Source organism: Sebastes umbrosus, chromosome 14, assembly GCF_015220745.1.
Source record: "Sebastes umbrosus isolate fSebUmb1 chromosome 14, fSebUmb1.pri, whole genome shotgun sequence".
NCBI classification, from domain to species: Eukaryota; Metazoa; Chordata; class Actinopteri; order Perciformes; family Sebastidae; genus Sebastes; species Sebastes umbrosus.
The window spans coordinates 20,066,466-20,092,109 of NC_051282.1; the positions used below are offsets into that span (position 1 = coordinate 20,066,466).

The 25,644-nt window shown below is 41.6% G+C and overlaps 2 protein-coding genes across 5 annotated transcripts in view; one reads left to right on the forward strand and one right to left on the reverse strand.

The window, feature by feature from the left end:
• The window catches only part of plekhh3 (pleckstrin homology, MyTH4 and FERM domain containing H3), a 76,565-nt gene extending 55,499 nt beyond the window's left edge, over window positions 1-21,066 (reverse strand). Inside the window, exons 1-3 of one of the 4 annotated variants that reach the window (XM_037792519.1) lie at window positions 20,625-21,066; window positions 17,334-17,500; window positions 440-566 (exon numbers count right to left, since the gene is read on the reverse strand). The gene's annotated coding sequence lies outside the window, so the exon portion shown is untranslated. Of the gene's footprint in view, window positions 1-439; window positions 640-17,333; window positions 17,501-19,425; window positions 19,937-20,624 lie in introns of those variants that run through there. The other 3 variants (XM_037792521.1, XM_037792520.1, XM_037792522.1) reach the window with 3 other exon arrangements.
• On the forward strand, window positions 670-25,643 carry cntnap1 (contactin associated protein 1). The gene is made up of 24 exons (XM_037792510.1): window positions 670-1,268; window positions 6,265-6,366; window positions 6,739-6,932; window positions 7,217-7,370; window positions 7,710-7,913; window positions 8,948-9,132; window positions 9,365-9,514; window positions 9,627-9,888; window positions 11,221-11,370; window positions 11,448-11,622; window positions 12,617-12,723; window positions 12,843-12,965; window positions 14,023-14,226; window positions 14,313-14,469; window positions 15,027-15,154; window positions 15,257-15,430; window positions 15,532-15,750; window positions 15,858-16,097; window positions 16,191-16,430; window positions 16,521-16,648; window positions 17,050-17,143; window positions 17,244-17,474; window positions 17,563-17,607; window positions 22,367-25,643. The coding sequence occupies exons 1-24, from the start codon at window positions 1,208-1,210 to the stop codon at window positions 22,564-22,566; spliced, it is 3,927 nt and encodes a 1,308-aa protein (XP_037648438.1). The 5' UTR covers window positions 670-1,207; the 3' UTR covers window positions 22,567-25,643.
• Window position 25,644: the final 1 nt, after the last annotated feature.

Genomic DNA, 25,644 nt, shown 5'->3' on the forward strand with positions numbered 1-25,644 from the left:
ATGTCCTACTTTACTCCCCGCTGTCATTTTCTTCTGTTTGCCATTGTCTTCTCTAAGCAGATATAATTCTATACTCTTATGGTTATTTCAGGGGGGAAAGCCAGCGGCGGGGAGCTTACAAACTGACAATCTGATTTGATTGAAAACACGGTAAATCCCACGCTGGCCCAGGCATTCAATCTCGCATCATCACTGACACACTGCCGTCCCATAAACCCACTTCTTAATCTCAAAGCCTTTTTTATTTTGTGGTCAATGTGCCACCCATTGCCACAAATCCCCCTCTGCCTCAGTCTCACCCCGCCCCCACCCCCCTTGTTTGTGTGTGTGTGTATGTGAGTCTGAGTTCAGGCACAGCTGGCATCATCATCATCATCATCATCATCATCCTGTAACCTGTTCTTCTCTGTTTGTGAACATACTGTCATGAACAGAGTACCTGGACAAGGTCAGAGAGAGAACTGTTGTTTAGCCTGCTGGTCTGCTGTCATTCTATATGGTCCTGCTGCTGATTCAGGATATTAAACTTCCATCTTATTCTGGGGTTCAACTTCAGATCTACGTTCCTGGAGAGAGAGAGAGACTTCTTAATCATCTCCTAGCGCAGTGCTCTCCAGTTGGCAGCCACAAAAAGTGTGCCTAAAGGACGATATGAGACGCCAGAGGGAAGAAGAGAAGAGGAATACATCTTTAATGCGTTGGTGATGTGATCCACATCCCAGATGGAACATTTTTGACCAGACTTATTTGGAGATTGGAGAAAACTTAATATTATTCGTCATTGTTTTGGAAAAACACCATCACTCTGCTGTGGACTGAAAAAGTTTTTTTCCCCCATCCTCCCATCACAGCCTCCTCCTGCATCCAGACTCCAGACGCACAGGAATCCCATCACCTGGCCTATACAAAACTGCTACTTTACACATATGCAGACTTACATCCGGAGCCACACCATTACATGACGGCCATGTGAATTAAACATTTTATACGTTAAAGAAGAAGTGCGCGCTCTCGTCGAAGCGCAGCATCAGCACCAGCATCCGATGCGCGTCCCCGCCCCGGTAGAGGCTGCCCGAGATCCCGGGAAGAGGAGTTGGAGCTGCGCGAGTTAAAGTTGGGCTAAAAGGGGGGTGAGAGAGGATGCTGCGGAACAATCTACCATCCAATTAACATAAGCCTGTGCGGAGAAACGCGTCCTAAGTGAAGGATGACTTGCAAAATACTGAGCATATGCCTCTTATTTTTGGGTTTTCAACATTGCTCATCACGTAAGTCTTGTTGAAACGGCATCTATTATTGGCTGTTATGGATATTATTAAAAATATTTCAAAGTGTATATACTTGCCTTATCTGTATATTGTTTAGCGTTCTGATCGTATCGTATGAAAAAGTTGCAAGATAACATAGTGGAAAATACCAACCGGAGAGCAAAATGTACCCTGCAGGTGATGAGATGGTTGAAGGGCAACACGATCATTAAATGAAGTACAGATCATTAAATGTCACTGTTTGTCTTGGCTATTGTAATTTCAGTAATGCATTGTTTTATGGGATCACACTAAAAAAAAGAAAAGTGCAGCAGCAAACCGCGTCGGTCCTGCAGGAGGTGCGCATGGATGTCACTGTCTGCATTGCAGTGCTTCCTCTCAGCGCAGCACTGCAAGTTTATTCTGCACCAGTGTGTGGCTTCAACTCTCGACTTCTTTGCAAAAATGCACGATGCTATTCGAGAGTCGGTTTTGTTTTAGTAATTATAAAATAATGATCTCCAAATTGATTGTGTTGTTGGGTTTAAAATGCACTGAACACATGTTCAAACTGAGGGAGAGAGAAGGAGAGAGCAGGACGCAGCGTTCTGACCGGGACCAGCCCACTGCAGTACTTTTTTTGGGAAGCCACCATCACCACCTGTCCATAAATAAATCCCTGCATCCTGCACACGATTCACCTGGCAGGGAAATCTGTGAGATCAGTAGTGCCGGGTTTTAGTTGGACAGAGGTGGGGCTGTGTTTGGGGCTAAAATTGGATTTGAGAAAAAGGAGCTATGAGGCTGTGCTTCTATCGCAGAGCTTTCTGTGCATACTAATGAGCTTCATGCCTGTTGTCAGTGTCAGGATGACTTCACAGGGTTTCTGACTGTTAATTAACCCCCAAACAACTGCATTGCATGACTCATGAGTTTCTGATATCAGTGCGGGAGAGATCAGGGAGGAGGGATGTTTTATAAGATGTGACTTCTTATACACAATTGTATTTACACAGCAGGTTTTCTGAGCTCCCTCTGTTAAGTTATTAAAAGGGAAATAACAATGAAAAATGGATGATATGATGCTGCTGATTACTAGAAGCTCTGTTACATAATGCTGGGAGATGAATGGTGCTATCTTACTGTAGTTTGTTAAAAAGTGAATGAACAAAAAAGACTGCATTTGAGTGGAAGTTTTGTAGACGTCATTGGATCACAGAGTGTTCTCCAGTAAGTGGGGGCCTGTGGGTGTTGCTTGTTGTGGATCCTGTTGGTACTTTATTAGCCGGGCCGACTGTATATCTGCTCTCTGGAGCTGTGCCAGACTAAAATGGAGCCTCAGATCCCAGAGCATGGTGACCCAGCCTGGGGTGGGGCTGAGACTCACTCTGTAAAGTGTCTTTGTGTGTGTGTGTGTGTGTGTGTGTGTGTGTGTGTGTTTGGGTTAGGAGGGAGTGATGCATGTGCAGCCCAAGCAGCAGGAGGCTGTTTGGTCCATGTGAGGGGAATTGATATAGAAAAGGAAGAGCATCTGTGTGGAAACCTAGCCATTTAGAAAGAAAATGAAGCTCTGACTTTAAGTCTGAATGTGATTGTGATGTGCCGCATGGCAGACACCACCCACTGTGATGCCTGCCTGGGCATGAATGATTTATCATTAACAGGGCATGCTATATTTCTACTGCTGTTCTGTAGCTGTATTCGCAGCAGTGTTGTTGACATGTTGTTCATGGGCATCTGCATTCGGTTGGCATCTGGGTTTGCCGTCTGAATGCTCAGCTGTCACGCATCGCGGGCTATAGTGACAAGGCAGAGGAGGTGCCTCTCTGCATACTGTATGCAACCAGCTGTAATGATGTGTCAGCCCAGACAGACCAACCAGCAGAATGATGATTCAGCAAAGAGTGCTGCTAGAGCTCCCCACAGCCTCTCAATGATAAATGGAGAGAGAGAGACACTACTCTGTGTGGTGCAGAGAAGGGAGGGGGGGGGAATGCAGGATCACAAGGTGATGCTGGATGCTCTGCACAGGCTTCAGGTACACTTTAGCTACTGCATCATGACGACAACGCCCACTTGGGGAGAGAGAGGCAGAGAGAAGTAAAAAAATAGCGAGATGAGGTAATGGGACGCAGCGAGAGCGAGAAAGATTTAATGGAGATAAAAAAGAGAGAGGACTCAGAGTGAGGGGAAGGAAGCAAGACGTTGAATAAGAGTGCGTGACAGTCTTGCCATAAGGAGGAGCTGTGTGGCCTGGGTTAACCTGCTGTCGCCTGGGACCGAGCTGCTCTCCACATTTAAAGTCAAATTCCCCTCCTCTACTACTAATTGAGGAAATAAAACAAATCGATACACCTTAAGCCATTCGCAGCAAATGAGCTTTGCCTGTGTAACTGCAGCACGGCTTCTAAATATTTGGTTTGAATAGCCATTTGGATCATTTGAAATGGCTCTACACTACAGTGTAGTAATGGAGCAATGCATGCAGCAGAGATCTTTTATCGACCATCTATGCAGCTGCAGTATAGCAGGAAATTCTGTATGATAGAGATGGTGAGAAAGCCTCTCAGGGAGGCAGAGAGAGAGGCGGAAAGTCAAGGTCATGTTTCACTTGCTCAGCACATTTCCTCCACCTGAATGTGCTGCGCGTCCTTGCATGAAAGGTGACAGAAGTCATGCCCATGTGACTAACTCATTCAGGCAGAAAATGGTGTTTTGGTGCTGTATAATGGCTCACAAATGTTTCACGTGTTATTTAAGGTAGTGTAAGGCAGCTCTCCACTTCCTCGTCTCTGCAGAATTTGCTGTGATCACTCAGTCTCCTGCTCCCTGACAAAGTTATCAAAGAATACGAGTCTATGCAGCACCTTTCCTCATCTTGCTCCATCTGCAGCCTGCATACTAATTCTGCTAAGTATCCTGTTTCTAGCCTCTGACTAATGCTGCCTGTGAATGGAACTCGTGGTTAAAACATGGGAAGTCGTGTACACAACGGTTGAGTCCAAAATTCCAAACTAACACGCTGTTTAGTACACTAAAAAAAAACATTTAGTAGGCTCAAAACCTTAGTATGAAACCAATAGTATGTTAATTGCATACTGTTTCAGGTGAAATAGTACAGTATGCTACGCTAGACACTACGGCGGCATAAATATCCCACAATGCAATGTGGTAGTAACGACAACATTCATAACAGACGTTGACGGACAGCCCTGTAATGACAATACTATAACTTCAATTAAACTGTAAGTATTAGATATCACTTAGCTAGGCATAACAACATATATTTTAAATTAATTCAGACTTTGATTCTCACAAACCGTCGTTTTGGTCACATGAGGCTGGCATGGGTTAACATGGTTACACGTATATTACTGCTAATTGCGTCTGAAAAGATACATACTACTGTTTTTCACATAAAAGTATGTTGAATGATAGTACACATATTGGGTATGTAGTGCATAGTATGCGATTTTGAACGAAGCCAATATGCTTGAAGTTCAAGTGGTTAAGTCGTGAGAACATCGCTGCTAGGCAACGGCAATATTAACGTTACTGTCGGCGTCTAGAAGCAACATAGGCTAAAAATTTAGCAAGCTGGCAAGTGGGTAACATAATGCAGTAAATGCAAAGGTATAATGACAGAGGAAAAAGATGAGGCCGTTGGGAATATCAACATTTTTCTCGAACATATTATAAAATTATGAAGAAAAAACAATATAATAAATATTATTATGCACCGAATGACGAACTTCCAGGGCCTCCGCCATTTCTGACAATGTCAACAAACACGTCACAACTCGTGAACTCGGAGCTTTCAGAAACTTTCCACTTACGAGGTTGTGAATACCACAAAAGGGGACCCCATTTAAAAGCAGCACAATGTTTTTTTTCCTGTGCTCCATGACCTCTATGATTGTAAGAATGCCAGAACTCCCATTTACTAGTTAACAACTCCAAAGGCTTAGAGAGGATTATACTGATAAGGGAAGAGGAAGAGGAAGGTCAGATTTAGTTTAGTCTTGTGCACTCAGATTAAACCTTTCTTTCTTTGTATCTGCTTACCTTCCAGTAAAACCCAATCCATCTATATTTTTTAGCCTATCTTTGTTAAATCTTTTAGGAGTGCTAAAGACTGGCACTTAAAATGAGACAGCGTTTCTCTTGCAGCTCGAGGTGAGGGCATCGCGCATTTATCCGCAGCAGTGACACAAGGAAGATTAGCTAGAATTATGGTCAGTTTTAATAGTCGTGGGCTGCAGGGAGCGTGCCTCAGCAGATGGGTGATGGTCCTATCGGTCTCATAACCACATGCAGAACAACTCAACATGACAAAGTGACAGTCTCAGTTGGCCTTCGACTTTACTGCCCATGAAACAGCATGTACTTTTTCAAGAAATTACACGGACGTGCAGGCACCGACGGGCACGTACTTGTACACACACCCACAAAGACATTCATGTGACGCAGCAACATTTTTATTCTGCCTCTGCAACACAGGGCAACACAGGATCAGACCTATTTTGAAACAGGAAGGAGGTGTTTATCTCAGAGATAGTGTGTATAATCAGTAGCTGTCAGTCTCATATTTCACTTTTCGTCCCACCCATCCTGTGAAGAAATGCAAAGATGATGCACGCTCAGACTACATGTCAGGACAGTTTGTTAGATTTATAAGTCTTGGTCCACCATCTTACAAAGAGGCTATTTAGGGACTGTGCTTTACTGTGGAACATAAATCTGTCACCTCACCCTCTTTACACCTTTACCAGCAGAAAGACTAAACGTGTTTGTGCTACGCTTTGGATTTAATTGGATTGATCCGTTCAAATTTGTATTTTATGTGTAATGGAGCATGCACTAGTCTCTAATTAAACTACAAATGGTCTTTTCTTATCAAGCTGTGCCAGTCGTTGTCGCCCAGAACTGTATCAATCTGAAAGCGATGTGTGAATGCTGCATTACGAGAAGTGTTTAATAACTCGTGACCTTGGTGTCTTTCTTATTGTCACTGCAGGAGAATGTGTTGATCCGCTGGTGTCCGGGCTCTACGCCTCCTCCTTCCTCGCCTCCTCAAGATATAACTTTCTTTACTCGGCTAATTTTGCCAAATTGTACGGTAAGTTGTGTTGAGTTCACCCATGATTTCACACCATTCACCTTACAGACCTTTCTAATGGCAGATGTTTTAACATATCACAGAAAGAATAGCACAAGTGTACAGTAACTAAAAAAACATTAATAACATCCCTGGCCCATTTAGGTCTGCACGCACATTAATGACATTACATTATAAGTCAAAATGCCCCCTAGAAGAACTTTACCAGCTCAATGGAGTTCCCCTAAATTTGACAGAAGTTTACAATGGCTGCCATACTGTAAGTTACAAGTTCAGTTGATGTCACAATAGCTTTGGTCATAATTTCATTCCAGTCAAACTGTATATGATCTGTCACCCCTCCAGTCAAACACTCCTCTTTCTCCCCCTCAGGCAGCAGTGGCTGGTCCCCATCCCCCAGGGACAGACAGCCATGGCTGCAGGTTAACCTGGGCAGGAAGTATCGTCTGGTGGCCATCGCCACCCAGGGGACCTTCAACTCATATGACTGGATCACCAAGTACAAACTGCTCTATGGCGACCGACCGGACTCCTGGACACCGTACATCCAGATGGGAGGAAACTCTGTAGGTGTCAATGAGCCAGGATGGCTGGGGTGGGATGAGGGCCATAACAGGGATGAGGCGAGGATTAACTAGTCAAATGTAATCTTTACAGCCGATTCACTGTGTGTTCTATTAAAGTCATTGTCACTGGCACTGAAACAAAGACAGCACAGCATATTATCCCTCTCAACACTGCCAAAGCTAATCTCATCATCAGTTCATCTCCAGCCCCTTAATAAAGCGTGAACAATATTGCAGTGACTCAATAACTCTCTCCGCTATTCTCCGCCCTCATCTGTTTGCAGACGCTGCCTGCGAACTGGAATTATTATCAGATCAAGAGGAATGTCTTCCATTACGCCTTTACTGCTAAACACATTCGACTGCTGCCTCTGGCGTGGAACACAGAGAACGGAGGGAAGATCGGCGTGAGGCTGGAGCTGTTTGGCTGCTCTTATGGTAAAAATGACCGATGGACGGCGCTACCCAGGGATTTACTGTCTCTGATTCACATCCAAGGACATTCGACAATCCCTCCACTTAATCGTATTTTATCTTATGCCACTAAGTGCTACAATATGTTCCTAGTTAATAAATGACTAAGCTCAGTATCACCTGATTCATACTCAGGAACATCATGCTAAAGAAAACATATCTGATGAGCTCCAGGAAATGTGCCATGTAGCATTTACTCAGATAATCCTTAAAACCTCAGCTACATAAGACTTTAAACTACACGTCACATCCTCTGTAGTGATTTTGGAAATAGTGAGCCCATTTTGAAATGTGTGTCTGCAGATTCCTATGTGCTACAGTACAACGGGGACGACTCATTGGCCTACATGTACCCAGAAAAGAGATCCCGTACACAACACGACCACATTGCCATAAACTTCAAGACTCTGGAGCAGGATGGTCTGCTGTTACACAGCGAGGGGATTCAAGGAGACCTCTTAACCTTGGAGCTGAAGAGAGGCCGTCTTTACCTGCACATCAGCTTAGGTACAGCCGGAGATAAATAAAGTTTACAGACACCCCAGGCAAAAACAAAACTTTTCATGCACTGGTCAATTTTGAGATTTCGGGCTATTTGGCTTCCATAACATGTCTTCTTTCAGACGAGTGGAAACAAAACACCCAAAATACACATTTAAGGGGTTTATTTTACTACTTTTCTAATTTGTGTCTGTAGATTTCTCCTAAATTCACCAAAAGTTAGCATTAGATAATGCCTCATTTGCATATTTGAACATAACATTTCACAAGACTGGTAATACAAAAAATAATTGTCCTAATGTAAGTAATCAACTGGGGCCGTTTTCTCAAAATGAGGTTTTTCTCAGACTCTGAGCCAAAAATGCACCAAACTTTCCAGTTTCATTCCTATCTACATGTATATTCTGAAGGTTATTACAGAGGGGTTTGTTCATATATCATTCATAGCCTGATTTATAGATCATTTTTATTCCTAAAAACATGGTGACAGTATTTTCTGATTTATGGAGTGATAAAAAGAGATATCTCAAATCCCCTCTGTAAAAACCTTTGAGTCTAATAAGTCAACAAAATGAAATACAAATTTTGAATCTGGCTTTATCCAATGTGTAGATTTTTGTTCTGGTAATGAATGCATATTAGCACATATATAATAAGATAATGCCTCATTTGCATATTTAAACATAACATTTCACAAAACTTGTAATACAGAAAATAATTGTCTTAATGTAAGTAATCAACTATGGTGAGATCTATGAGTTAAATATTTTACCATATTCACCTGGTGTGTCTCCCTTTAAAAAATATATATATTATTAATATAGACATGCCCACAGGGGCAGCCCATAATGTTGAAATTCATGGAAGAGATCTTGTTGTAGAGAGAAAAGGCCAAGTTGTCTGGGGGAGAGATCTCAATATTGCTGGTTAGATTGTTGACTGAAGCCCTATACAGTTCAGTGTTTTCTCTCGGTTTTCCATTACTTAGAGCCGATTTGAGCATTCGTTTTTATTTTTACTCCTCGCCTTCTGTGTTTCAGGAAGCAGTGTAGTACACAAAATAGATGGTCGAACTACACTGACTGCTGGCAGCCTTCTCGATGACCTACACTGGCACTATGTCACTATCATACGCTCCGGTCGGCAGGTGAACTTCACAGTGGACAGTCACGCAGTCACAGCCATCTGTAAAGGAGAGTTTACACACCTGGATCTGGATACACAGGTACCTCATAAACAGGTCATATCTATGCATAGTTACAGGATAAAATGTAAACCGAAGGCTGCGATAAGTAAAGGAAATGATCAATGAGCTGCATGCTGAATACATTTACTGATCGCTTCTTTGGAGGATACTTCCAAATGAATTTTACTTAAACCTTCAAGACAACTTTCATTTATTTAAATTGTGCATTCATTTTCTAGGTAATGATGATGACTTAATACTTTTCTTATAGTTATATGTAGGAGGTGTCATAGAGAAAAATGTGCCTCATCTGCCCACTACACCAAATTTCCGTGGCTGCCTGGAGAACGTCTTCATCAATGATGTCAACATCATCTACAAGGCTAAGAGAGAAGAAGATGACATACGCATCCCACGAAAGGTACAATCCATTATTATCACAGTCTCTGATGATCACTATAATTGTAATTAAACATTACTTTAGTACTTTTCACAGTAAGGTGAGGTCTGATTTTTCTCTTTCTGCCCCTCAGAAAAAGATGCAATATTTCTGCAGGGACATTCTGCTCAAACCGATGACTTTTGCCGGACCCAACAACTACCTGCAGGTGCCGGGCTTCTTCAGGAGGCCTCGTATGTTTGTCAAGTTTAAGTTCCGCTCGTGGGACTACACAGGGCTGCTAATGTTCACACGGTTTGCCGATGACCTGGGTGCCCTTGAGCTGGGCCTAAGCGAGGGACAGATCAACGTCACTATATTCCAGCCTGGGAAGAAGAAACTCCAGTTTGCTGCAGGTGGGATTATGCAATTTTCGACCTTGTCAGATATGACAGAAAAGATTAAGTCTAAAGATTTTGGAAAAATACAATGCCGAATGCCTCATGCTATTAACAGCTTGCTAAGCCCCACCCCTTAGTTACTGTTGCTATGCCTGTCTAGCTTTCCCTTCTGCACGCACACATGTGATAAAGGAAGGGATAAAGGTGGCAAATTTACTACTTGAAATTCATAATCTGTTTTAGCACAATGGTCCTTGATTTCAGACAGAGGTAGACAAAAGCTCACGTCTCATTTCTAGCTAACAGCCGTGGATTTTGTCAGCTGAAATGACATATTCCTTCAGTTGTAGCTAGCTAGCTATCCTAATGTTAATGCTAAAATTCAGAGAGAAGAATGTCATTTTAGTGTTTCCAGCTGATTTGATAACCCTGAAAAAAGGCTCTTAAACATTTCCCTGATATCGTGCTAAAAGACTGCTGGGGCTAACCTTGTGTTAGAGAAGATAAACAAACTGTTTAGTTATTCCTTACACGTTTGCTCTTGTGCTTTTGGTTTTGCAAAGGCCAAAAAAGACACTAACCTACAAACTCATTAGATACCGAGTTCGGCATATTGGCCGTCGCCATCTTGTTTTTTTGCAACCAGTAGTGACATGAGAGGGTGGAACTAAGTACAACAGAACGCTGAATAGAACATTTTTGAACTGAAAACACAAGGTGAAAGGGTTAAAGTTGTAAGACGAAAACACGGACAACTCCCAGGGCGGAAAGCGACCTGTCCATCACAAGGTAGCCACGCCCTAAAGCATACCCTGCTTTATGGTCTATTTGACTCTGAATGGGTCCATAATTGACTAAATGAACATCATGCTGTATTGAAGAAGACTTGAAACTAGTGATTGGGACCATAAACTCATGTTTACGATGTTTACTAAGGTAATAAATCAAGTGAGAAGTAGGCTCATATCTCATAGACTTCTATACATTTTCTTCTATATATTCTTTTTGCAACCACAGGTGTCGCCCCCTGCTGGCTATTAAAAAGAATGTAAGTTTAAGGCACTTACGCATTGGTTTAAATTTTCAGACCCGGAGGTAGCCCACTGATAGCTAACATGCCAAGCCTAGTTATGGTTGCTAAGCTATGATTGGACAATCCCTGTTTGGGGGTTGGGTTTTAGCTAACAGTCTCATTCATGTACTCACACTCGGATGGCAGCCGGCTACCATGCAGGGCGCGGGCAGTGATGAATGATGAATGATGCATTATGTATTATGCATGGTCTGTACTGAATCTGATTGTAGCATACAGTATCATAGCATGACAGGCATTTCTCCAATCCCTAGGCTATAGGCTCAATGATGGTTACTGGCATACGGTGGATTTGGCAGCCAGAGACAACCTGCTGACCCTCACAATTGATGAGGAGGAGAGCTCTCCACTAAAGATCACCAACCCTTTCACAATTCGGACGGGAGACCGCTACTTTTTTGGAGGTGAGATGATGACAACTCCTGAAAACAACTTACAAATCTGTACGGTCTAATTCATACATTCACTTTCCTGCACTCAGGTTGTCCGAAAACCAACAACACAATAAGAAAGTGTGAGACCAAGCTGAACCGCTTCCACGGCTGCATGCAGCACATCTTCATAGACAATGAACAGCTTGATATCGACATTATTCTGCAACGACAGTGGGGGCGCTATGCTGAGCTGTTGTTGGGCACCTGTGGCATCACTGACAGGTAAGAAATACCACTTAAAGTACAATATGTAACATAAAGCATGCATGACTGATATAGTTTTATTACAGGAACAGTGTGTAACATTTCGTGGGATCTATTTGCAGAAATGGAATATAATATTCAAAACTATGTTTTCATTAGTGCATAATCATCTGAAACTAAGAACCGTTGTTAGCTTAGAATGAGCCCTTCATATCTACATAGGGAGCAAGTTTGCCATGTTGCTCCGCCATATACAGTACACTAGATCTAGCAAGAGCCTTTTACGTCACCTGTAGGTTACCGTAGTTATCCGACATGCTTGTGAAACTGCGTCAACATGAGCCACAGAGTGCAATACCGTAGTACCACCAGCTGCTGTCTGACTTCCGCTGCTCCTAAAGTAGTGTTATTATGGTAAGGACGGCCTCTGAGCGAGGCAAACGGCATTACCACGGTTTTGTACTTGCTGACTCACATTACTGCAGTCTTGGAAAGGGAGGAGTGAGCGGAGGGGTACTCAGTTGATTGCAATCTGCAACCACACCACATGTCGCCAAATCCCACACACTGTATCTTTAATAGCAAGAAAATTGCAAAAAGAAACAAATATGGCACTGCAAAACCATATTCTCGTGTCATTTGAGTTGTGAAGTTACCAATTATGGACCCCTATCATACCATAGTCCTACAAAAATACACACAAAATGATGAATTATTTCTATATCGTCTTGGCTCTTTTATGGTGTCTTCAAAGTAATGTGATCTCATTCAAGATGTTTGTGAAGTGTTTGACACTGAATTGTGAATCTTACAGTAAGAGTGAGACATCACTGCTTGAGAGCTGATTCATCTGCCCCTTCTTAAGCTTCATCTCATAAAACCTTATCTGAAGGCTCTCAACGAGAAACAACTAACGTAATGTGGAAATGAAAGAAAGAAAATGACACACTGATGTAAGTCTCTCTTTTGTAACAACAAAATGCTCAGAATAAGCATTATCTTTTGTTTACAGATGTAGACCAAATCCATGCGAACATGAAGGCAGATGTATCCAGTCCTGGGATGACTTCATCTGTCTGTGCGAGAACACAGGCTATAAAGGAGAAGTGTGTCACATGTGTAAGTGCTGGCTGGCAATCTCATCTCTGTAATAAGTTTGTATTTACAGCTGATTGCACTTGGCCTGTACCATATTTCTTCCTAATAATAACAAATGAATCATCTCGCCTCTCAAACAGCGGTTTATAAAGAGTCATGCGAGGCCTACAGGCTCAGTGGCAAGTATTGGTCTGGAAACTACACCATCGATCCTGATCTCAGCGGACCGCTGAAGCCATTTGAAGTGTACTGCAAAATGAAGTGTAAGTAATCACTGTCACTAATAAAATACAGCAGCATCAGCACCTTGTTCAGTGTTTGCTGGATCCTCGGTGGGTTGTTAATGAAAAGTTGGAGAGTCAGGTTATCGTGTTCCTCTAATGAGAAATGTGTACTGAACTTTCATGGGAAATTAAGAGGTTATAAAACACAATTTTTTCCAGCTTTTTCTTTCTGTGTGTATGTGTGTGGTGTTGAAGTGCTTATTTTCTATTTCTAACCTTTCTGTTCTGTTCTATTTTCTCACATTAATACAGCGGGAACTGCTTATAATGATCACAGTTACAGTGATCAACCACTTATATGGATCAAAAAGCTTGGGACAGAATCATTGTTATACAAATGCTGTTTATAGTAATCAAGTAGTCTGCTTACAGTGTTAATTTTGGGTCTTTTCATACATGACAACGTATGGAAAACATTTTTAAAACTACGGTAATTCAATTTTTTTTCACTTTACTCCCATGATACGTTGCCTCCCAGTAACCTGTAGGCGTTCCGGCTGGCTACCGGATGCTTGCACTTAGTACACATTTAATTAATTTTCTCTCAATGAAAAACGTAGTCTCCTCAAAGCTTATGCCAAAAACGAGCCAAGGAGATGCAGCAGTGAAACTTGGTGTTCTTCAGGCTACCATGTGTAGTCTACTCAAACAACGAGAGACAGTCATGGCTGCTAGTGATGGAGACAGTAAACGAATGTGCACGAAGAAAGCACCTATGGTCGAAGCCACCCTTGAAACAGCTTAAGTTGCATTTGAAACAGCGGTACTGTATTTTGAAACAGTCAATAAAATTCACTAAATAGCAAAGCTGTCCATTTCATCACTTTATGCTAATGTAATAAATATAAAAATGTCAATTAGATGGTAATCTGCATGAGAAATAAATCTAAAAAATGGTTATAATAATTATCTGCTTATAGTGATTAATTGGACCCAGACTGTTGTGATCACTCAGAGAGGTTTCCACTGTATTCCCTCCATCTTTCTCTTTTAATGTTTAATCACTATGACCTACATCTGTCATGCCTCTTCACAGCATATAAAGCTTGGACAGTGATTTTGCATGACCGCGTGGATGGTACCAAGGTGACTGGGAGTACAATAGACCGGCCGTATATAGGAAATGTCAACTACTGGAACGCCTCCTGGGATGAAGTCACTGCTCTCGCCAACACCTCCATGTACTGTGAGCAGTGGATCGACTACTCCTGCTACAAGTCCCGCCTGCTCAACACCCCCAGTAAGTCAGTTTATTAACTTGGTAGTGTGTTCATAGGAAACAAGAAAGATAGTAAACTGACACACAATTTTCTTTTTTCAAAACAGATGGACGACCTTTTGGTTACTGGATTGGTCGTAACAACGAGAGTCACTATTACTGGGGTGGAACATTCAGAGAGGTCCAAAAGTGCGGTTGCGCTATCAACCAAACCTGCACCGATCCCAAGTTTCAATGCAACTGTGATGCTGACTATAGACAATGGTGAGATATAAGAGGGAAATACAGTATTGTATATTCAAATGATATATTGCAAAAAGTTATTCCTCATTTTTCATACGCTCGTGTCAATTTCGGCTCCAGTCTTTTCAAAATAAACTTCCGTCTTCACAGGAAACAACTTAGTTAGGTTTAGGGAGAAGATCGACTTAGTTAGGTTTAGGGAACAAAACTACTTTGTTAGGTTTAGGCAACAAAACTATTCTGTTAGGTTTAGGCAACAAAATTACTTGATTAAGTTTAGGAAAAGATCGGGGTTTGGGTTAAAATAACACCGTAAGGGTACAAACACCGGTCTCCTGGGTGAAAGTCCAGTGTTTTTTGACCCACCCATCCACCCCGAACTCCTCCCTACGCGGCGTTTGTCGCTCTTTATACTTCTTGGTTCACAATTACGTGGATTATATACAAATTGATTTCGTGGGATACAAACGAATTACAGTGCATTACTTTTCGTAGGTATAGGTACGAACGGTGTATGAGAACAGCCTGATCTGTGACACTGACGATGAAGTCTTAACATCCCCACTGTGGCTTTTCAGGTACTCAGATAAGGGCTACCTGGACTTTAGAGACCATCTGCCTGTGAGGAAGGTGGTAGTTGGGGACACCAACAGGACCGGCTCAGAAGCACAATTCACCGTCGGGCCCCTCCGCTGCCATGGCGACAGTGAGCTTAAATATTATGGGTTGTGCTCACACAGTGATGTTCAGCTTTGTTGAAGGGTTGAGAGTTGTATTTTTAATATATATATTTCAATGTTTTCCAAAGGAAACATCTGGAACACCATCGCCTTCACCAAGCCCACCTACATAACCTTCCCGACCTTCAGGCCTGGCACCAGCGCTGACATCTCCTTCCACTTCAAAACCTATCGTGACCACGGCGTCTTCTTGGAGAATTCTGATGACCAGCTTCGAAACTTCATACGGGTAGAGCTGAACAGTGAGTTGACTCATCTGTTACTATTCTCCTCATACAACTGATTTATCTCTCTGTATATTTTCTTTTAATATTTCCTGTCCATGTCTTCTTTTCTCTTCTAGCCACCCATAACCTTATGATGGTATTCATGGTTGGCGACGGCATCGTTAACGTGACACTACACTCCCCTGTGGCACTCAATGACAACGAGTGGCACTTTGTTCAGGCTGAGCTTAATGTGAAGCTGGCTCGCATCAAGGTTGATTATCAGCCTTGGGCTGTCACACGTTTTCCGGGTCAGACTTTTGTCACCATGAAGTTTACGCATCCTATTTTAGTAGGTAGGTTGCCTTAGGTGAACTTGGAAATTTGGCATGACATACAGTGCATCCTCTCTAAACTTTGAAAAAAGATGAATAACCACTGACAAAAGTATTCTTTGTATTAGGTGCAGCCAACCGCACCCTGAGACCTTTCTTGGGGTGTCTTCGAGGCTTGCGGATGAACGGTGTTCCGATTGATCTCGAGTCAAAGGTAAATGAACAACAGGGTATAAGGAGGAACTGTACTGGAGAGTGTCTTAACGCTACCATACCGTGTCGAAACGACGGCCAGTGTATGGAGGGCTACGCTTCCTACACTTGTGACTGTAACAACACAGCTTTTGATGGTTTCTACTGCCATAAAGGTGAGTTTATACATAACAAAACCTTTACATAGTGAACTGACATCGTCAATACTTTGCAACAGATATCTAATTCCACTATGATCTTGTTGCAAGACATCGGAGCCTACTTTGAGATTGGCTCGTGGCTGAGATATGACATACGAAAGAAGCCCATATCAGATGAAGCTGCATGGGCCAACTGGATCGACCCGCATTATGACAACTTCAGCCTCGGCTACAATGACACAGCAGACGACATAGAGTTCAGTTTCAGCACCGTTTACACGCCAGCTGTGCTGCTCTACATCAGCTCCTTCGTTCAAGACTATATCGCTATCATCCTCAGGACTGATGGTAGGAGAAGCTCAGAAACAATCTGTCTGACAATGTGAAAGCTGGATTTTAAAAAAATCTGAATTACATTTCTTTCCTCTCTCCCTATAGGCAGTGTAGATCTGAGGTATAAGCTGGGGCTCATAACACACAAGTACCAGCTGACTAACCGAAACCTGGCAGATGGATACCCCCACTATGTCAACATAACCAGACACAACAGAACCATCAAAACACAGGTTCCTGCTGCCACTGCTGTTGCTGTGTAAACTCTGATCTGTGGTTTATGTTATTTTCAGTGAAAATGTGTATTATATCTAGAAAAATCATACTGTTGTGCACCCACCTTAGCTTAGCTTAGCATAAAGACTAGGGATGCACGATATATATTGGGCCCGATAAATTATCATAAATTAACATCTTATCCTTTCTTACCCTCAAGTGTGCAAAAATTACAGGTTATGAACTTATTTTTTAAATACAAAAGTGTAAAATTATCGGTCATCTTATCGGTATCGGCCATGAGAAGCAGGTAATTGAAATTGAAATGAAAAAAATCCATATCGTGGATCCCTAATAAAGACTGGAAACAGCTAGCCTGGCTCTAAAAATAAAAAAATCTGCTTTATTTTGCCCATAGGTGGATTACATGGAGCCCATAGTGGAAAAAATAACCTTAGTGGAGGACGCCAGGTTTGACTCTCCAAAGTCCATGTTCATGGGCAGAGTGATGGGTAAATATCTACTTCACCACTTGTTGGTGAGAACACACAGCATAATGTTTTCATCCGGCTGACAGTATTATTAATACATTCATTCTGTCTGTTCTTTCAGAGGTTGGTGACATTGACTATGAGATCCAGAGGCACAACGCTCCAGGCTTCATAGGCTGCATATCTGGGGTGAGATACAACGTGTACGCACCTTTAAAGGCCTTCTTCCGTCCAAATGAAACAGACCCTCCGGTAACCACAACAGGCTACGTCTCCGAGTCCAACTGTGGCGCCTTCCCTCCTATCCTGGGTTATGTACCATGGGAGGTAGACCCCTGGTTTACCACCATAGGTGAGTTTATATGTCCCAGAATGCATCTGTAAAAAAAGGGAATGTTATTTCGTATTCATCCACTTATTTGTGTACTTTTCCCTTTCAGAGTATATTTATATCCATGATGACCTGGGCCTGTTTTGGATAACAGGTAAGATTAAATTTGTTTTAATACTGAATAATCTGATGCCATGGATACATGAATTGCTGCATTCAAAAATAAGACCAGTGATGTTACATTTAGTAGTTTATTCAGTTCACTTTGAAGCACTGCTTCTGTTTTACTCACTACTTCCCTCTTCTCCCAGATGACACAAATCAGCCGTTTGAAATTCTCTTTCCTTTTTTCCTAAAATCCTCTAATCCTAAATTAGAGCAGGGTTGTCAGGTTCCAGTGTGGGCTTTGGAGTGTTTATTCAAGCGTCTGACTGCAGCCTCAAATGTATTACATGTGGGACAAAACTGGAAAAAAAACATACTTATTGAAAAATAAACAGCCAGACGTTTCTACTATGTTATTATCATACTGGAGATTATATTTGATCAGTTGAAGTCAGATTATCTTTTTTAATCTACTTGAGTATATGAATGAAATTAATTTAAGTAAAATAGATTTGTCTTTACAAGAGATATGTAATATTAAATAAATAAATGACCAGTCACTTTTAAATGTCTTTTACGTACTTAGATTTATACATTTGTATACAATATTTATCTGGAAATAGATTATTTACAATCAGTATAATAACTTTAACAGTATATTAAGCCTAAATGCCCTTATCACCATAAGATCAATGACCAAAACTGTTGCAATGATAATAGAACAATCATGTAAAAGGCAACACACAATGAAAAAGAAACAGATTATGACCTAAATAATTTTATACTGTCGTTAAAAGAATAAAAAATAATTTTATTTAACGTTCTACAATACGATAAAAAACATATTTTGATATAATTAAATGTAAGAAAGCTGTCTATGCTAGAAATATATCATCATTGATATTATGTCAATTCATTATGATGTAATTCATCATTTTGATATGAAACAATGGAGAGATCATATCAAAAATAACATTATTTATATCTGTCAACGTAGAAATGAGTGCATTAAAACAAACGCATTAAACCGAGGCTGAAATATGACAAATGTGTGTTTCTCTGTACATCTATGGATTTCTGGAAAACACCAATATTTAATATACTTCTTCCACTGTTTAATCCCCATGATAACCCTGCCCCTTATTACAAGAGGAGTGTTGAGACCAGATGAGCGGTTTGCAGTGCAGTATTACAGATAACGGACAAAATGAGAGCAGGTCTCCCTGGTGAGCAGGAGAGGCTGGAGTCTCAGGATTAAACTGCGGCACAGAGACGCTGTGCTCCATCCCTGTCTGAGACCTTTACCGGATCAGCTATATTTAGTCTACAGTACATGGCGCCCAGCTTACCGTTCATCATTGATAGATGCTTCAGTTTAATAGATCATTCTGATTCAGAGGTATTATGCTAATGCGGGACATCAGCATGTCATTAAAGATTGGTGTGCCTTTCAATCATCCCAACAATGGTCCCCGCTGGTTATCAGACATCCTCCTTGTCTGATATAATGCCCAGGATAAAATGGTTATGACTGAGAAATTACACCATTTGTTTTAAATGTAGATGATAAAACAAAACTGCTGGTGAACAAATTATGTCACAACGATATTGAAGACATATATTTTGTCTTTATTTGTCCTGTGACAATATCACTTTAAATACAATTTCTGCTGCTCTAATCTGTGTTGGGTGCAGTATATCTTTTCAACAGCATCGATCTATTCTCTATATCCATTTATTGAGGGTATGACCCTGAGGAGATGAGGTCTTTTCTCATCATGCATTGGTAAAAAGGCTGGGAGACACTGACATTTCGCCAGTCCATTACACTGTGAACACACTGACTGACAAACAAACACACACCTACAGGCAATTTAGTGTCTCCCTGCAGTTCAGCTGACCTGCATGCCTTTGGACTGTGACGGGAAACCCAAGCAAACACAGGGGAAACATTAAAACTACACTCAGAAAGGATAAGAGCTGGGTTGTCTGAACCTTGCTTGAATTACTGAACAACAATTCAGGCTCAAAGGCAACTGGTCTGTGAATACCCATGAAAATGAAAAAAAAAAGGTCTGCACACCTTAGCTCCAGTGGAGGGTATACGCAGGTATACTGGGCATACCCACCTCTTTTTGTGGCAGTTTACAGTATACCCACCATTCAGCCAAAAAGCCATTGGAATATATGAGAGTATACCCACTTCAACCTCAGTAAACTACTACCGATCTACCTAGTAATACACCCGTCTCATCAACTACCACTACACCACTGTTTAGCTCCCTTAGAGGGACTGTTTGTAAGAATCAGAAATGCTTGTTAACAGCGACACCTGTGGCTGTTAAGTCAACGAAAGTCAGTGTCGGACTTGCGCTTGTGCTCGCTCTACATAGACATGAACGAGCATCGCTCAAAACAGTGAGGCAACACACTTCAGCTAAAACCACAATATCTCTCTATATTTCACCTGCTTGGCAGTAATGTTAGCTGACCAGACGAAGGTCTCTCCATGAATCAATGCTGATCCTAGTGTTGGCTTTTCCTGCTTCAGCCTCCCGACCGCAGCCGGAGGGAACAGGGGAGACACCGTAGTTTTGGTCGGAGACGATAACGTTACTTGCTGCGGAGCCCCGTCACTTCACAAGACACGGGAAACCTCTGTTGGTCTGGAGGAGCTGCAGCAGTTATTTCTGCACAAACCTCCACTGTACATTCACTAGATATTCTCAGAGCTACGAAGTCTTCTGCAGTGTGGAGTGAGCACGCATGCACGTGAGGTGGAGCGAAATAGCGAGAACGAGCGTGGTGTGTGAGTGAAGGCAAGCAGGCAGAGGAGCAGAGGAGCAGAGAATCTGGTCCTGGAGACCAAAGCTACGGTCTCCCCCGCGTCCTCCGACCGCCGCCAACACTGTTTAACAGACGGGCTTCGCTAGATATAACTTTGCGGTTTTGGTGCTTCCGTGTAGTTTGTGTTGGAGTCTGAGTCTGAACAGCGTAGCCACACGTGTAAGAAATTACAAACAGTCCCTTTAAAGTGACCATTTGTAGCTCATATCAACTACTCACCGCTTTGTGACGTTGTAACTGTTTTTCTCCTTTGCCTCCATGGTGACCGTTGAATCCGAAAACAGACGAAAACGGGTGTAAATCCTCGATGAATTGATTGAACAGCAAAAATCTATATTAAAACTATTTATAAACTCTCACAAAACTCGTGCAGTTTACTCCAATTCTCATTTATCCAGTCTTATGCTCTGTACTTTACAGACATTTTCACCAAAATCTTACTTTTTAAATCACTTCAGCCACTAACGTCTGCTGCCGCTACCTGCTTGCGCATGCCCGTTGCGAGTCCGTGTCTGAGACGGTAGCTAGGTAACTAGGTGGTTGCTAGGTAACTAGGTGGTTGCTAGGGTAGCTAGGTAGGTAGCTACGTAGCTAGCAGTTGTTAAAGCTAGCCTCCATACTACAGTTCATCAAGGATTTAATCCGTTTTTCGGAACATCGTTCACCGTAACACGGGGTGAGTAACTGATATAAAAATGGTAATTTTAAGGGTGTAAAAGTAGACCTTTTTATTGCTATTCTGTTGCTAGGGCAACAGCTTTGGTAGAAGGTAGTGGCTAGCTAGAAGGGAGCAAGGGGAAACTCTCGCGAGATTGTTAAGGTTAGGATAGGTCGTCGGGCAGCGAGTCTCGCGAGAGTTTTTGCAAGTTTTTGCAGATTTTGCAATGAAAAGTTTACTATCAGCTACTGCATTAACAAACATTGCACCAGGAAATACAAAGGGGCCCATTTTAGAATGGTTATGTTGTCAACTTTGAAAAGGTCTATTTCTGCAGTGATAGCCTACCTTAAACAAAAAACAAAGGAAGTATAGCTTCCTCATACTGGCCATTCTGTGTCAATGACAGGTGAATCTTGTGTGCATAAACAAACTAAATACAAAGTACATGGCACCAAAGATGTTGCAGAAATACAAATAGCAGGATTCAGTCACAGTAGACATTTCTCAATGTGCAGCATGGACTGACTATTAGAAACCTCTAACCAAATTAGAAACCTGATTTGGATGTTAGAGGATGGTTCTGGCACTAGATAATATCTGACCTAAATTCAATTTGGCTGATAAAATATAATAATATAGTATTAAAAAGCAGCCAAACAGTGCCTGCTTTTCATCAGTATTCCAAGAAGCACCTCTCTCCTCATTGTGTGGCAGATTAACTGCAAGTTTGAAAAGGTCTATTTCTTTCTTTTATCGTTGCTAGATACCCTATAGCCTACATGTTTACACGCTTTCTGTTTAAAAACTTCTGCTCTTTATTTTCTTTCTGTTCCATTGATATATGCCTTTCTTTCTTTCCCTGTATAAAGCACTTTGAACTGCATTTGTATGAAAAGGTGCTAGGTCTATGCTACGAATAAACTTAAACTAAAAGAATGAAAAGAAAGATAACTTTGTAGTGCGAGCAGTGATAGCCTACCTTAAACAAAAAACAAAGGAAGTATAGCTTCCTCATACTGGCCATTCTGTGTCAATGACAGGTGTTTCTTGTGTGCATAAACAAACTAAATACAAAGAACATGGCACCAAAGATGGACTGACTATTAGAAACCTGACCGGATGTTAGAGGATGGGTCTGGCACTAGATAATATCTGACCTAAATTCAATTTGGCTGATCAAATATAATAATATAGTATTAAAAAGCAGCCGAACAGTGCCTGCTCCTCATCAGTATTCCGAGAAGCACTTCCCTCCACATTGTGTGGCAGATTAACTGACTGTGCTATTTTTATCCTTCAGTCATTGTCATCCTGGCTCTGCTGCTGCTCTTCGGAGGCCTGTACAGCATCTACGTCTACGCGTACCAGCAGAAGGGCAGCTACCGCACCAACGAACCCAAGAACCTGGAGTCCCCCAGCAGCTCTAGGCCGCTGACCGAGACCCTGAGGAGAGAAAAGAAGAACCTCCCGGAGATTGACGAGGCGTTCACGAGCGACTAGCATCACAGGACCTTTGGGGAAGCGGGTGGGGTTTGACTGCGGGTTGGGGAGAGGGAAATAACACTTACAACAACCACAGATACCTGTATTAAGTTTTCTAATTCTTTTTTTTTTTTTTTTTACATCTTGGTTTGTGTTCCTTTCCCCGGGTTGAGTGGGATCAGACGCCTGGTGCTCTACATATTTTGGTTAAAAGGGTTAAAAGTTCACATCAAGTCCCATGCTGCGTGAGTAGCCAACAAGTCTCACACTGTATTACAGGGTGAAATACTGAAGTGCCTCATCTGAGCAAGCTTGATCTGAAGTAACATTATAGCTTATTCAGATAGGGTTTAGATTATGTGGGGTCAGGATTTTAAGGGATGTTTAGTTACAGTCAGAACATCAGTTTAATGTTTTCTAACCCTTTTATTGATTTTTTTTCCTGAGCCATTTTTGAGACCGATTAAAGCTACCAATATCTTACTGTATAGATGTATTGCCATCTAAGATATACCTTTCGATGACAATCTCTCATGGAGCCATTTTTGACAGTTTATAATCCGTGAACACATCTGGGAACTAGTAAACTAACAAAAATCCAGGTTTTCATGAATAAAAACAACAGAAGAGAGAACAAGCATGGAGCCTTGAGATGAGATAAGCTTTGAGATAATACATATAAAGGTCGTAAAAGGTATATACGCTTCTATTTGTTGTATTGCAGCCTATAACAGTGCATTACCTATACAGAATGGCACATGTAAGCGGTTCAGAATTGCCATTGTGTCAATAGATAGCAGCTTTGCCGATCGCAGTATGCTCAGATTCCTAAACACATTCTTCGGAGATGAGAGTGTGATGATATGAACATATTCCTCTGGGTGTGAGAGCTAACAGGCTGTTGGTGCTCTGCAGAATCAAAACAAACGTTGAGGTGATGAAGCTCGCCAGGGACAGGGTGACCTAAATATCCAAGATGTCATTCTTTCTGGTTGCTTATATTATGGTCAAGCTGCCAATAGCTCGGTGCTATAGAGAGTTTGACTTATCTCTATATAACAATAGTATCACAACTCACAATCCTTTCAGCCCCAATAATAAGCATCCTTCAGGAAGCAGCTGCTCCCTGTGGCCACGTGGAGAAGCATACATATAAACACACAGTCACATATGTACAGAGGACCACAAGAGTGTAAATGCTAATCTTTTACTTCCATACTGCTTGAATATTTTTGCATAGGACAGCCACGCTGCCATCGCTGCTGCTGCTGCTTGTTTAGCTGCTTTCAGTGGAAAGTCAAAAACTCTACCTATAATAGTCTAATGAAATTTTCTTCTCTGGCAGATGAAATTTCGTTTGATGTGTGGTGCAACCAAAGCTTCCGGCTATCATCACTCACCGCAGCTCTTCTCAATACTAAGGCACTATTGTGTATGTGAAAAAAAAAATGGGAAAAAACATTTGTAACATATCAGTTATGCATTTGTAGAGCATGGCCGCACTTTGCAGCAACATGCAATAATACGAGCTTCTTTCAGCCACCAATGATGTTTAATTTGCAGATAGCAAGTAGGATGTAATGAGTGTATACGTGAATATATGAATAATGTGTTAAGCGACTTTTATATTCCTGTGGTTTATACAAAACAAAACAGTTCAACGGAGTGCTTTGAATGTAAATCCTCAGACTGTGTAATGTATGAGCGGACGCTGCAGTGAAGTTTTCGTTGTAGGCTGCTCAGCACTGAAAGTAAACTTATTCATGGTAGCTTTTTGGAACGCTCAGGATAAAGAAAGTGCAGTACTTGTTCTCTGTAGCACTAATACACCTCCAAAAAACTCAACATTGTTGGTTTCTTCCGTTACAGACGGGCAGGACTGTGCTGAAATTGTGCAGGGAAAGGATGTAAAAAAAAAAATGCAATTACTATAAAGGCACGACTTGCTAACGATGTATGAAAATGTATAGATTCGGCCAAAGCTGGCATTAAAAGGTTATATTTTTGCTGTGATGAGATGAATGATACTGAAGCGGAGTGAAACAGTTGGTTTGTGACAAAGAATAGTGTGTTTTTGTTAAAAGGACAATCACCACTCAAAGTTCATATTCGGCGCAAGCCAACAAACTTGGGTCAAATATGCTTTGTTGCCTATTAGGAAAAGTCGACTTATGTGTTCTATAAATGTATACACCTCACTGTATTCACCGGTAAATGGGCTATAAACAATCAGCCTAGCCGTGTCACTCACTAGTTAATCATGCGTGGTCCCTGGAGCGTGTGTGTGTGTGTATGTGTGACTGACTGGATGTTTAGATGTTTGTGTATTCATAGTATGCCCACCAAGATGTTAAATAATAACTCTCATTAAAAAAACAAACGTGCACTGATGCCAATTCACTTATTGTAGTGCACCAACAGTAGTACAGACAGAAGTAAGGCCCCTGGATGTAACTCAGAGTGGCTCCTCCGTGTTTGGCTTCAGATGTTTGTACATTACAATCTGTGCTGAACTGATCCTGAAGGGTGTGAATAAAGGGGATTAAGATAAAATGGCCAGTAGAGGGAGTAGGTCAGAGGGATGTTAACTCAGACAGGGTATCTGCTGATTTCACCAAATGTGCAACATTTACTGTAATTCCTCCTGGAATTAAACCTGAGATCAAGAATTAAAACAAAAAAATAAAACATAAAGGGGCATAAAGTTAAATTAGGGTTGGTAAAAAGTCATGATTTTCTTTGTAAATCTAGTCTGAGCTCTATTAACACTTATAGAGAGATTTAAGACTTTTTCTTACTCTATATGAATCTGCAGATCCCCTGTCAACAGTGATAATATGTATTAAATAGAGACAATAAAGCACCAGAGTGAGCAGCAGGCAGGTTAGAGTCACTTCTCTGCACCATCAAACCGAATCCTTCTGCAACAGGTACCAGGAATGATCATTACAGTTGTGTTTGTGATCACACTGGAGTTTTTTCTGTTCTTCAGTCCGCTCGATTTTGTTTTGTAATACTTTCACTGTAAATGACCATTACTGTGTAAATCCAGGCGAAGCCAAACCGTCACCTCAATAAAAGAAGCTTGAAGGAAAT